The following is a 13801-nucleotide window of genomic DNA, read 5'->3' on the forward strand; positions in this document are numbered from 1 at the left end:
AGAGACAAACTGCTCTTCCAAATCACTTAGTTAGCAAGACAGATGCCTCACCACAGCTTGAACACATTCCAGTATAGCCCTGTAATCTGTCACTTTGACTACTTCCAGGACATCCAGGAATAAGAACCTTAAACTTGGCTGGCAGTTCTGCAAGTGATGTGGCTGCTTAAACAGTTGAGAGCAAACTGGTCCTCCTGCTTTACAGGAAAAGTAGATGAATACAGCAAGCCACAACTTCAAAGTTATACATACAGAGGGGACAAAGATGCAGTTCAGGACTACTGGCCAGATAAGGAATAGTCTGTCATCTGAAGTAAGCATTTAAAGAAATATTTTTGGTAGACAGTGTTCTTTGTCAAGTGGAACTGCATGCTTCCCTCTCCCCCACCAAAGCAGTGGAGTGTTGGTGGAAAAGGGGAGCCATGTAAGACTTGGTAACTGATGACATTTTGTGAGAAAATTCAGACTTCTGATCTATAAGCCAGAAGGTAAGGTGTCTAACTTAGTCCTTCAGCTGGGAGACTTCATAGAGGTATGCACCAAGCATCTTCACCCCCTGGATGTAGTTGTACCTGGAAAGATGATAGCTTCCATTAGCATTAGTTTGAGCTGTATTTCTAACAGTTGTGCTTTTTGCAGTATCAGTCCTATGCACGCACCAGGCACCACTCCCAGACTCCCTGCACCTCCCCTGGCAAGAGAGAAGAGCCACCCTTGGGATAGGGGGTAGCCAAGCTTGGAGACCAAAGTATAAAAACTGCTTCTGCTTTCAAGTGTATAAAACCAGAAGCAGTAGAGAGATCAAGATTCGGCTACAGACTAGTTATACCCAACAAGTTATTCTGACAAGGAGAAATGGCAGAGCTTGCCTTCCAGAGAATTAAAGAAAAGCAACAGCTCAATTCTTCTTGGTCATTTTCATAATACATGCCAAGACCCACAGTACAACTCAGCCTGGCACAGGGATAAATACTCTTACCTATTTAGCTTCTCATTTTGAGAGTGGGCACCATCATCTGCAGCTCCAACGGGAAGCAGCATGACATTCTTGCCTGTTGCTTCTTGAAAAGTAAGGGTAACAGGAATGCTTCCTCCCTCCCTCGTCAGGTCCGGTTCAACTCCAAAAACTAGAACAAAGTCATACTCTAGTCAGTTTGGAATTGTATTTTTTCCAACACAGATCCTTACTGCTGCTTAAGCAATCAAGTACTAACCACTTCTGTACAATGTGCTGGTCAAATCTTGATCTGTTTTAATCGGCCAGACTGCAGAGGGTTGCAGAATTGTGGCATTTGCCCCCAAGCTGTAGTGCTGGAGTACTGTCACTTTCCAATTACACAAACATCATCTGAAAGCCTGTTTGTACTCCAACACAGAAGTCAGATTTGCTCTAGTTTCCCTATGCAATCTAGTTGCCCTAGCGTAACTGATTAAGAAGGATGCTAGGACAACTTTGAAGGCTTTGGCTAAGCAAGTGATACAAACTACTGGCAGCCTCATCCTTAATGCAAAAGCAACACCATACTAATGGACTTGTTCCAGCACAGTAGGAATGAGCTTGGTATCAAGTTTCTTTCCTTCTTGTACCTCAGACTTGAGTTTAAAGATTGCACATGACATGCTTCCTTACTTAGTGAGCCAGACTTATTATGTAAGTGGAGAACACTGCAAACACGACCTCCTCGGTATTTCTTGAGGTGCTGGAACAAGAGCTTTTTAGTCCTCCCAATGCCAAGTGGAAAACCCACTGACCTGTCTTCATGGCCCTCCTCCCAGCCATGTAGTGGGGATGGTCGAAGTCTGACACCCAGGGTTTTCCACCATGGCCTAAGTATACTCTGAATTTGTTGGGACTCTGCAGCTCTGCAAACTTTTTGGTCACATAGTCTTCAACCTATAAAGAAAGATTGTTCCATCTTATCCACTGTTAGCATTTGTATGAACACTGGTAAAGACTGTATACTAAAAGCATCTTAGGAACTTTCAGGTCACTATTGCTGTGCAGCAATACTTTTCCTATTACTATTATTTCATATTATTTCTACATATCTCTGCCCTGAACTCAGAATTATCTCCTTTAGGCAAGTTAACAGTACACTGTAGAACAGTTAGCCAATATGTCAAACCCTATGCTTTTGAATATGCACTTCTGGCAATACAACTGCCCTACAATTAAATTAGCATTTACTCCTGAGCCCTGTCTTGGAGTTAGTTGAGAGAAATTGAATAGCCACAACGGTCCAGTGCAGGACCATACAGCGATCCCCTCAATTATCCAAGCTGAGGTGCAGAACAGGGAAGATAGTAGCAATGTAACCAGAACTGCTTTAGAAGCCAGAAATACTCTTCCTGCAGGCATGGAGAACAGGAGAAGTTTAGAGACACTAGTTGTTTTGAGACCATCAATCCATCTCAACATACATGCTTTGTGACTTCTTCAGGAGTCATGTTTGGCACAAGTCTGATTGAGAACTTGCCAATCACTTTCCTAGGAATCACAGTCTTGGCTCCAGAGGCTGAGAAGGCTCCCTCAATTCCATGGAGAGACAAGGAAGGATATCTCCACCTATGCATAAGGATATCTCTCTGCAGAAGCAAAGGGAAAGATGCAAGGTTACATGAAGTTTGGCAGAGTTCCCTGAAGTAATAATTTCTTCAATCTAATAACGACTTTGCAAGAAACAGTGCTTTCTCCCATAGACAAATGCAGCTCATTCAAGACCACTCAGTTATAAACAGAAGCTGTTACTCCCATTAAGCACACATTTTGATACAATGGCTGTGTTTTCAGCACCTGAAGAGATTCACAGTACCTCTAGTTTGACTTTCTCCTAGTTCTATAGAGCTTGCAGGACATGACCAGTCTGCTTCTGACAAGGACACAAATACCATTTAAGGTGCTCAAGCACAGTGTGTAAGGAGTGTATTGGAAGCTCTAGTCCCCACCGCCTCAGGTCAAGCAGGTGCCTTCTTCACCAAGTCACATGCTTATGAAGATCACAAGTTTTCTAAAAGCCTCACCACTGTGCAGACAGGCATACAGTGTGCTCCTATTTATATCATCAGTTGTATTAAACTGTCTGAACTCCAGGTTGATTAAAGTGACCACTATTGCCTTTTTCAAATACACTTCTGCATTTCTTCTTTGTTGCCTTGGACACAGCTGTTCAGTACACTGGATAATGTGAATTCAACATGTTTGTGTCCTGTATAGCTACAGTATCTCAAACTTGAACTTCACTGCAGACATTCAGGAGACTTAGAAATTGTCAGCTTTAATGTTAACAGTTTGTTTTGTTCCAGGTACAACCTGGAATTCTCTCAGAATTTAACTGAGACTGTTCAAATCTTTCAAGCACGTTGTTTCTCACCTGGAGATTACACCCTTCTCTCCCATACCTCCCCTTAGTCCTAAAGCCCTTCTTGCATGCAGCTTAGAACTCCCTTGGTAAGTTAAGCTACAATTTCAGTCTAGCTAAGACTGAACAGCTTTAGTTCAGTATCATATATGAAGAGCATCTTGCCATCTCCTTCTTATATACAAGCTGTATTTCATCCATTACTTTATAGGACAAGGCTAAACAAGTAAGCCTGTGTGCTCTCAGTTGATATAAACCTGAGCATGTAAAGACATGGTTGAGGATATAAAATTGCTACTAATACCTATCTGAGTTGAGTCTGAAGTCTCCTCATGACAGCACTAGGACAGAAGACAGACCTGCATATGTAAACTTGTCTTTTACAACACTTGCTTCTGCTTTTTATGATAGATGTATTTACATACAGGGTTTAATGCCTTAAAATTAGTATGTAATACCTATACCTTGCAAGCCTCAATGCTGTTAAAAGCATTCATTTGGAGGGCTCCCAGGATGAAGATTTGAGAAGTTCAGACATGAGTTTATTGAACTTGAGCCTGTTCAAAGATTTGGACAGCTGCCTAGTTCTTGGCTACAAAACAGTCCTTGCTTGTCAGGTCTAGGAAGATGTTCAGTAGGTCAACCTTAAGTTCATCACAGCAAGATCTCAAGCTGTTTTCTCACTTTATGTATCCTTAAGTCATCCCTGAGCAACTACTTTATTTCTGGTAACCCACTGAACTGCCCACAGATGTAGGAAATCAGATGTTTTGTGTAGACATGGTATCTGACCTCTGGAAAAGTGCTAGCAGTTCTTATCTAGCATTAAGAGAACAGCACTAGATAAAGAAAGTTCTGTACAAGTGTGAAATGCTACTTAGACATAGTCTAAGGAGCAAATTTATACTTGCCTAGACTGCTTGCCTTAAACATGGGATAACCTAGACTAAGTTTCCAAGCACCTAACACTTTGCAGAGGAACTGCTAGTGTTAAGTATGCAGTCAACTACACAGTAGGTGAAATTCTCTTCAAAGCAATCTCACCATTTTGAAGACATCAGATGAATTCTGTGCCTACTAAATTACCTGGTAACTACACAAGTATCCACAAAAGCTTGTTTCTGTCTTCTGCTAACACAGATAGCTTGAACTAACACAGCTAACCAGAGCAGAGAGGAAGGAGTACAGTATACCTTTGTATCATGCAATAGTTTTGCTGCTCCTACATCTTTTGCATATTCTTCCAGCTCAAAATCAATCTTCTCATATAGTGCCAGCTCCTCATCAGTAACAGGTGCCACTGCTTCATTAACACCTGGGATGAGAATTTTCCCTTTCTTGTCTATCAGAGAACCTGTAAACAAGCACCTAATGTCAGGATTCAACCAGAAGAAACAAACTGTCATTGCTGAGAACACTTTCTATGGGAAACAAAAGTCTTTGCCTTCTGAAAACTCTGTAAATGTAATAAAACTCTGACCTCTACCTCCCAGAGCCTGTTCCACTAAACATGGAAGGTACTTATAGAATTTGCAGCTATCCGAAATGCATGCTTCTTTGCAACTGCATTTAATTCTACTGCTACATATTTGGCTGGCTGTTTGAAGGGAGGATTCCCAGGGAGTTCAATATGGCATCTGTAGAAGAGTTTGCAGAAAAGAGCGGATTTAATTAACATACCAGTTTGCAGCAAGATTTTATGGGAAGCTAAAGTAGACAGACAACTTCTTGGCAAGACCTTACTCATATTTCTGTATCTAAGGCATCAGACTGTTATGCATACCTGGCAAGCATCATTTCATTGGTCATTGCCTTCCTAGCATAGGCAGCCCTCAGGAACCCCCTTCACTGCAAACTCATGCTTTAATGGCTCTTACTCCCACTCTAGATGCGTTCAGTGAAACCTGCTTTTTCTTACCCATTAGAGTAATGAGATCTGTCATGGCCTCATGTACTGAACCACCATAAACTCCAGAGTGAAGGTCTTTGTCACTACATTCCACCTGGTTTGAAGTGAATTAAGATTCAGGTTAATTTTAGCACAAAGACACTGACAAATGCACAGAACAGACTTTCACCCTAGCTTTTTGCTACATGTATTTTGAGAATGCAACTGGTTTTGAAAACAGACCACTCAGCTGTAGTACATTGAAGCAGATTTTTTTATTGCTCTGTAGCATACAAGCCCTTAGTACTGACTGTCCCAACCTTGGAGACTTCAGTGGTGACATCTCTTCCTGCACTCAAGGAAACACCTGAAGATATCTATGCCATGAATAATCCCCCAATGAAGATGCTGGCCTATCTTGCTTCAAACATTTGAAAGCTATCTCTCCCACCCAAGTATCATATAGGATAGTAAAAGGAAGATATTTAGACAATTAGTAGAAACAGTTCTACCTATGTAGTCAGTTTCACCTTTTCTGAAGAAAAGCTATTGGCATGAAAGAGTTTGAGCTACCACTCCTCTCCAGTGGAAAAATCAGCTTAATAATACTGGTTTTGCCATGTATTTCAGCACTTACCTCTATGAAGTAGTAGCAGATACCCCTCAAGCCATAGGTGATACAAGGCTTCTTCTTGCCTAGCCAGTAGTTGTCAGAAATGCAAACATAATCCACATCTTTGAAGAAAGTGTCTCGTTGAGCAAAAATTAGTTCATCAAGGCCTTCAGATCCCGATTCTTCCATACCCTCCAGGCAGAACTTAACATTTACTGGAAACTCCTTTGAAAATGAAAAACAAGGACAGATGAAGTATGTGAAAACCTTGGACTCCTTCAGCAATCAGTAATTTTCATCTGTCATGTACAAAGCATAAAAATGGACATTGGTAAATTAGTTCCATGACAGTGAAATTTGTTAATTATACACAAACTATTACCAAGTTTGGACTGCACTTATATTGAGGGCACTTATACCACCCTTCATTGGATGGAATTCAAACACTTCAAAAAAGTTTTAACCAAGCTCTAGAACAACTTGTTCCCAATCCTCTTAACTGTGGGAACACAGCAGAGATATGTTGCCAAAGGTAAGTCACAGGGCTAGGAAAACTAATATTAACCACAGAAATTGCATGATATTTAACAAACATATATAAAGTTACACATGTTCCTTTTCCAGGTTAAGTAAATGTGGCCCATCCACCTTGGTAAAGACCTGTAGCTAACACCTTTTGGCAGGAATTTGGACATGTCATGATTCTGAGCCTGTTCTTGTCCCTACATACTATCACACCCCAATGCGTCACCCTTTCACCTAAGCTTGTCACCTTTGGCACTCTGCAGTGTGGTACTTTTTCCAGTAGTTCTAGTTTCAATATTCCAGTCCATGGGTCAATACATAGACTCAGGTACTTTTCAGAGTACTGGGTTCAATCATATTGAGAGGGGTGCCATTAATAGTCCATGGAGCACAGTCATTGATTGTATAAGAGTCTTTTGTCAGCTGGATGTAGAAGCCATGGCACTTCTCCCCTTGCATCTTGAGGACAGTTAGTTCACAAGACCTCTAATATCCCAGTATTTCTGCATTCCCTCCCATGATCTGCTCAACAGTACCAGGTTGTCTGCAAAAGCCATAGTCGTCATATTTTTCAAACAGTGTTGGAAACCACTTCCTCCTCCAACTTACACAGCAGGGGGTCCACAGATGAGTTAAATAAAATTGGGGACATTGGATTGCCCTGGTTTATACCAATCTGAATCCCAATACGATCCAACTGTTCATTCTTCAGGTCAATATGAGTACTGATGTTATAACACAAGTTGGTGATCAGGGCAATAATATGATTGTGCATGCCCTTCTGTTTAAGAGCAAAAATGATGTGAGAATGGCTGAATGGCTCACGGTGTCAAAGGCTTTTGCTAAATCAACAAGGACTACCCCCAGGGGTCAATGTTCCTTTTTGGCAGTGCCAATTAATTGCTGTAATAATTTAATATTTTCTGTACACCCTGATGACTTTATAAACCCCCTTTGTCATGGATTAATGGGACACGCCTTAGTCAACTTTGCTCTTAAAATCCTTGAGAACCACCTTAAAATTGAGAACAACCTTAAAATTAGTTTTAATAACTGGCAGCCAATTACCATGGGACCAACAATATTAACCACAGAAACTGCACACTACAGTAGCACAGTCAGAGCTACCCTCTGTATCCAGTCTACCATAGTCTATGCCTAGACAGCACTTGAGAACTGCTAATTATTCTCACAAGTAATAGCAACTCATCTTGCAAGGTGAAGCAGACATCCTGAGCTATTTCTGATTGCAATTTTCTTGAACAGAAACAGCAAAGCTCTCAGCTTAGTGTTACTGAGTTAATATCTTCTTAGAGCTCAGTGGCAGCAAGACATTAAGCTTTGCTAAAGGCCAAGCTAATTGGACAACCTTACATGAAAGTGATCACATTTGATTATTCCTCCTGCTCCAGATGCTTGCATATGTATTTTCCTCCCCTACACATTTCATTAAAGCAAAAATGCTTAAAGTGCAATCCAAGTATCTACAAGACTAACTTGTCAGCAAGTCAACTCAACCCTACAGGGAGATCAGGGAATTTAAAGGACTATTACATCATTCCTCCAATCAGCTGAATAAGCAGGCTTGCCTCACACAGGTTTGTGGCTTGGATAACATTCATTGCTAGACTCTGTTGTACATAGCAAAGCAGGATACATTTTGGGCACATACCTGGTTAGTTTGTTGATAAGCTTCCAAGGCATTCAGCCAGGCAAGCACTGGACCTTTGTCATCTGTTGCCCCTCGCCCATACAGCTTTCCTGTAGAAATAAGATACAAATTAACCAGTGTGGAGAAAAATTAGGATGAAGCTTCAGTCACCTCTTGCCTGCAGGAGAAAACATCCTTCTGGATAAGCTTTTTAGCCCTGCTTATATTAACTTTTATTTCTGATTCTTCTGAAGTAGCAGTTTTACATGCCACTTCATATACCCATGCAAGTGGGATAGATACAAGGCTGCAATAGTTCTCCCACTTAGAGCTACCCCCACGTCTTCCCCCCACTGCTCCCTGGACAGAAGTTGAACATAAGCCTGGAAAAGATGTAACTCTGCCTTGGGCTAAGTTGTTGCCATATGCTTGACAATAATACAGTTTCCTACAGACACAGCAGTCAGGGTATAGAAACAAGCTACCTCCTTTTAAACAGAAACCTATCCAGCATTAGCTTCAATTCTTTGTCTGAAGAGTAAGACTTCAGTAGCTAGTGACCACTTCTCTGGATTCTCCAGATAAATGTGAATCTCCCCAGAAAGGGCTTTAGTCAAAGACAAGTTTTACAGGCTACAAAAAGTCCCAGGGCACATAGCATATGGGATCACAGTAGAGGCAGACACTGCTGCAACTCAGAGCTGTGGCTACAACCCCTAAGCACTAGGTGTAACCACAGTGACAGAACAGGCCAGACAGCTTGCAAGGTAAGGAGGTAAATATGCCTCCTACGCTTCCAGGCTGCACAGAGGCAAGCCACAGCCTGAGGCAAGTCTAGCTCTTGCTGTCAGATGAGATAATCCAACTTAGTAACTTGGAGTCTGCTGCCTATGACCAAGAGCCCAGGTAGAAACACTAGTTACCACAGATACTACTTTTCTTGGCAATGATTAACACTTATGCAACAAGAATGGTTAATGTCCTTCTATTCATATGACCTTTGACACTCAACAGTGAGCAAATGTTAAAAGGAAGAGGTTGTTCATAGCACCAGTTTCAAATATAAAAGAAAGTTTTAGTCTCCTCTTGGCTACTGGCCATGTGTTGTTTCAACAGGAGTTACTATGTGATTTCTTCATCCCCATTTATGGGAAAGGGACACTTGTCTGGGCACTAGCTCCATAAGACACAGCTTCTACAGTACTCATTGTAGTACAGTTTTGCAAACACAAGGCAACCCAGGGAGGTTGCTGCACCACTCCTGTCTCCAGGCATAAAGAAGCCATGTTGAGTGTTTGTCCCCTGTAGTGGTTCAAAATCCCTGCAGTCTGACACAACCTTACATGCAAGTTGTGAACAGCACAAGGAACTAGTTCTAGAAAGCTTTGTGGCAACAAATTGTTACCAAGGAAGGCAGCAGTTAAGACTTCTGTAACTACAAGGAAGATACCATGCAAGTACAGTCTAGACTATCAGAAAAGGAAAGAAGCCCTGAGAGCAGCTGAGATTTTGCAGCTCTAATTGTGTGCTGTTTCCCCTCCTGCACCTTTTATCTCAACAGTATTAAACACCTATGTCTGTTCTTGCTCTCCTTCCCCCTTTCAATCAAGAGCACAACTTCAGAACAGTTGAGAAACACCACACTTGTTACAGAAGTGCTCATCAGTTTGTGAAGTCCACCACTTTTACCTTCTTTTTCTACCAGTGTGAACGGCTCACTATCCCAGCCATCCTCTTGTGCTGCTGGCTGAACATCCAGGTGACCATATACACACACCGTCTTTTTGTGTGGATCTGAGCCAAGTGTTCCCAGAACAATTGGTGGTAGAGGTATCTCTGATCCATCAGGCAGCTGGAAATAGGAGGCAAGAAGTTTTATGCAAATGTGGAATGTCAGTGGCATATTTTTATCACATGAATTAATTGCTTTAACATTACAGAGGTTATGAGCTTAGGGGCATAGACAGCTAAACAAAACTAAGCTACTTAAACTGATTGCCAGAAGCAGTGTGCCAATGAAGGCATGACAGCACCATGCCAGTAAAAGTTTCCTGACAAGTCCCAGTAACAGTCAAAGTGTTCCAAGCCACTTAGAACTGTTAGCTTTAAACTAACAATCCTACATCAGATTTTAGCAGAGCAAGCTGTCTGCATGCCAAACTGCCATATCTAATGCTGACCTAAGCATAAGTAATAAACTCCATTCAATATTGCATTCTGCATAGCTTGTCACTGCACTTTCATCCTGTCCACAGTATAACTCTCCAGACAAAAATTTCCTGACAGTGATATCACTGATTATAACACGTGCCTACACCCAAATAACAGCTGTATTTCTTTATGCCAGCCTATGCTGTTAAGCAAAGGGCAGGGTAGTGCTGATGAACTTAGTTCAAGAGTTGAACTTGGCTTAGTCCTTTGGAATACCCCATAAGCAATTATCACATGCTATTCTCAGTCAGCATGTATTTGCCTTCCAGTGAGCTAACACTACTCCTCAACACTGTTCAGCAGATCAAGATAAGTTTGACTTTTTGCTCATATGGGCACCAAGCTCCAATTTTTTTTATCAACAGGTTACATGGTCCTTGGCCAGCTGCAATTCTAAGTGATTAAAGCACTGTTGCAATAATTTACACTTACAGTAATCAGTACACAGTACAAACTGCTGTACAGCAGTAAACTGATTTAGGTCAGACAAGTTCACCAGTTGCTTTACATTGTCCTTCATTGATATAGCAGCAAAGTACATAATACACTGACTAGTTTTGTCTATACTTAATATAAAAAGTTAACTTTAATCCAGCTGTAAGTTTTCTAAATAGAAATGTTACTTGTAATGAACACTGTAAAAATCAGTTTTCCCAAAAAAAGTTATACTGCTCAAAGGAACAAATTTGTCTGAATTAATTGAAACACTTGATGGGATTTTAGGCTGTAGGTAGTAGCAGATTCCCTCCCAAGGGGGCACATGAAGTCAGCTGCCTCCCTGCCAAGACCTTAGTGCTACAAATAAGTGTATTGCAGTTGCCAAAAGCAGTAACTGCTCAGAGGTTCCTGATACACAAGATTTCACCCAGCAGTCATTAGCACCAATTACAATGACAATCTGTAACTAGCAAACACTCCAGTACAACAGGATTTTGAATGCCACTATCCAAATGCTAGTAACAATTTTGGTATGGGTCTTGTTCTGTGACATGTAGTGACTAGGCACTTCAATGGAGGAGCATATCAAGTGGATGGTTCCCTAGGATGAGATTATCATTATCATAAGCACATCCATTTCTCAGGTGAAGAAAAGCAGTCCAGATTGCTAAAAATAAGGAGGGGACTCATCCTATTAAGGATCCTTCCGTATCTGGTAAAGGTCCAAGGTCCAACACCAGCCTGCTGTTAAAAATGTCTAACATTTTTGTTTGCAGGTGCTCTGTTCACATTCAGTTAAAAAAGTAATTAAAATACATTTAATACACAGTCCAAAGTGTAATGCAGCATGCTTAACTGATCTGGATCCCAAGTTTTACTATAAACAAAGGTTTTAACAAGAAGTTTGGACTTGTGTGGCAGGAAAGACATCATCCCACACACCAACAGGCTACTGCCTTTCTAGACCACTACCCACGAGACCCTTGTGTGGTGATCCTGACCAGAAGACCATCAGACATCAAGGAATTAGTGATCCACATAGTTAGCCTGAGAACACCCAAACCTGTGTTGTGCTATGCTGCACACACAGCTTTGCTGTCCTGCCTGTATTGTGCTGTGCATACCCTTGGGCTGCAGGATAAATTTAGCCAGTTGACTGTAGCTTGCAGGCAGTTCCCACTTGGTACTGGCGATTACACCACCTGTGTGTCCTTGTCTTTGAAAGTGCAGCAAGTTCCCATGTGAATATCCCTTTTGTTTGGCATTGGAATCTAACAGCTTGAATAAATAAAATGGGATAACATTTCTGTAAATGGGATCTGCCCAGCATGCTGCACACTGATTGGATGCCCACTAGATACTGCACAGCTTGGGGTTCTCAGCATCTGAAGCAACATAAGATTATCTCTTTCTTTATAGTGGTAGCTCTAATAAACAGCATTTTAAATGATACTTCATGGAGTCTAAATGCCTTTCTTACTGGGATCATAAGCAGCCAGCCTGGTACAAAACACCTTGTCTTCTAAAGAGAATTTTTCTACTAAGCTGACATGGAGATGCTCACATACCTTTTGTTTCCCAATATCCATAAGTTGGGTTGTGCCTCCCAGACGCTCAATATCCTTTGCAGCAACCTCCATCATGCGTCTGATTTCAGCCCTCTTCTCTGGCCATGCTGACACACTCTGGATTGCCACCCATTCAGCCAGCCGCTACAGAAAGACAGAAAAGTTAAAGGGTTTACTACATGTGAATTATGGCATGGGAGGCACTATACAAATACAACACCTTGCAATTCAACTAATACTGTTTTAGTCAAGCTTAAACTTGAGGCAAGGCAGCTCTGTCCTCTGCTCAGAGGAGTACTCTAGCCATTGATATCACACTCAAAAGCTCTCTAAAACCTCACCTTCCTACAGCTGCCCCTGCAGCATAGCACAAAGTCTACAAATACAGAAGACAGGCTTAGAGTATGACAGCTTGTGCATATTGTGCCCTTCTAGTTACCATTCTTTAAGAATCCAGAATCAGCTAGTGTCCTTCAGGCTTGCACTATACAGTAATAGAGCATTTCCTAGTAAATCTACCATGGAGATTTATGTCTTTGAACAGAACTATGCCTAAACTGAAGAAACAAAGTTTTCTGGCTTGACTCAAACCAGTCATACCTGCTGCCTGCTCCCCCCTCTCCCCAGTTACCTGGCACTACTCTATTTTAGGCATATTATATAGATGTCACAACAAACTTGAAGCTGATCACCTATCAACTTTTAATATCGCATAGCTATCTGTACCACAGGACAAAACTCTGAAAGAAAACTTACCTGAATATAGAGTTCCTGGTGTTCATCAATGTATTTAAAGAGTGTTTCAAGAGCAGACATTTTCTGACCAGGATGGTGTTGCTGAAGATTCTGTGACAGAAAAATAATTTAGCCTTCACAGGTTTCGGAAGCAAAGGTCTGTAATCAAGCAGCCACAGAAGACTTTCACCTTTCAACTGCTAATGCCACACACCAAGCTGTGTGAATAAAACTTGAGGCCACTCCCTCCCACAAAATCACAGTGAAGTAAACAAAAGCACATTTAATCCCAACACCACTGTTTCTGCTTCCCCTCCCAAAATAACTTTGGAAGTGAAACTGAGCAAGCTTGTCTATGGAGATACTTCAATCAAGTCATGTACTTCATTTTACTGCAGAATTACAGGCAAAATGTTACTCAACTGAAATCTACTTTTTGAAGTTGCATTTTATTATAAGCGTTCAACTAATAGTGTGCCATAAGCTTGAATGCTAGTAGCTAGGTCCAAGAAAGCACCACACTTTGTGCTCTACAAAGGAGGCTGCTTAAGAACTGTGTTTTCTTCAGCTTTGAATTCCTAACCTGCCACTCAGCCTTCCCAAAGAAGGCCAGAGTGTAGCCACAGGAACAGAAACCAGCCCCAGCAGGCCATGAGCAAGTGGTCAGTGACTAGTTCAGCACTACTACTTCCCTGTTTTGTTTTAGTTTCAACTGAAGCTCATGTGAGAAAATCCAAGACCTCTCCCCTCCTCAGTTTTCTGACCTCCTCAGCAGTCCAAAAGCCATACTGAAGATATTATGTCCACTCAACC

General features: G+C 41.5%; 1 protein-coding gene across 2 annotated transcripts; it reads right to left on the reverse strand.

Moving 5' to 3' along the window:
• Positions 1 to 421: 421 nt before the first annotated feature.
• CNDP2 (carnosine dipeptidase 2) lies at positions 422 to 13069 on the reverse strand. 2 transcript variants are annotated; one of them, XM_009480088.2, is made up of 11 exons: positions 13010 to 13069; positions 12254 to 12397; positions 9726 to 9888; positions 8058 to 8146; positions 5885 to 6085; positions 5278 to 5362; positions 4553 to 4713; positions 2422 to 2586; positions 1753 to 1894; positions 980 to 1127; positions 422 to 572 (listed from the first exon to the last, which is right to left on the reverse strand). In XM_009480088.2, the coding sequence occupies exons 1-11, from the start codon at positions 13067 to 13069 to the stop codon at positions 503 to 505; spliced, it is 1428 nt and encodes a 475-aa protein (XP_009478363.1). In that variant the 3' UTR covers positions 422 to 502. The 2 variants fall into 2 exon arrangements, with proteins under 2 accessions (XP_009478363.1, XP_009478364.1); XM_009480089.2 differs by lacking the exons at positions 8058 to 8146; positions 9726 to 9888.
• Between the last annotated feature and the right edge of the window lie 732 nt (positions 13070 to 13801).

The sequence above is a fragment of the Pelecanus crispus genome, chromosome 2 (assembly GCF_030463565.1).
Source record: "Pelecanus crispus isolate bPelCri1 chromosome 2, bPelCri1.pri, whole genome shotgun sequence".
NCBI classification, from domain to species: Eukaryota; Metazoa; Chordata; class Aves; order Pelecaniformes; family Pelecanidae; genus Pelecanus; species Pelecanus crispus.

Bases quoted from the DNA above. Each gene is read 5' to 3' on its own strand.
- CNDP2 (XM_009480088.2), bottom strand. From the start codon at position 13,069: ATGTCTGCTCTTGAAACACTCTTTAAATACATTGATGAACACCAGGAA. The intron at 8,147-9,725 runs GTAAAAGTGGTG...TTATTTCTACAG, and splicing joins CACACTGGTAGAAAAAGAAG to GAAAGCTGTATGGGCGAGGG. The intron at 5,363-5,884 runs GTAAGTGCTGAA...ACTTCAAACCAG, and splicing joins TCTGCTACTACTTCATAGAG to GTGGAATGTAGTGACAAAGA.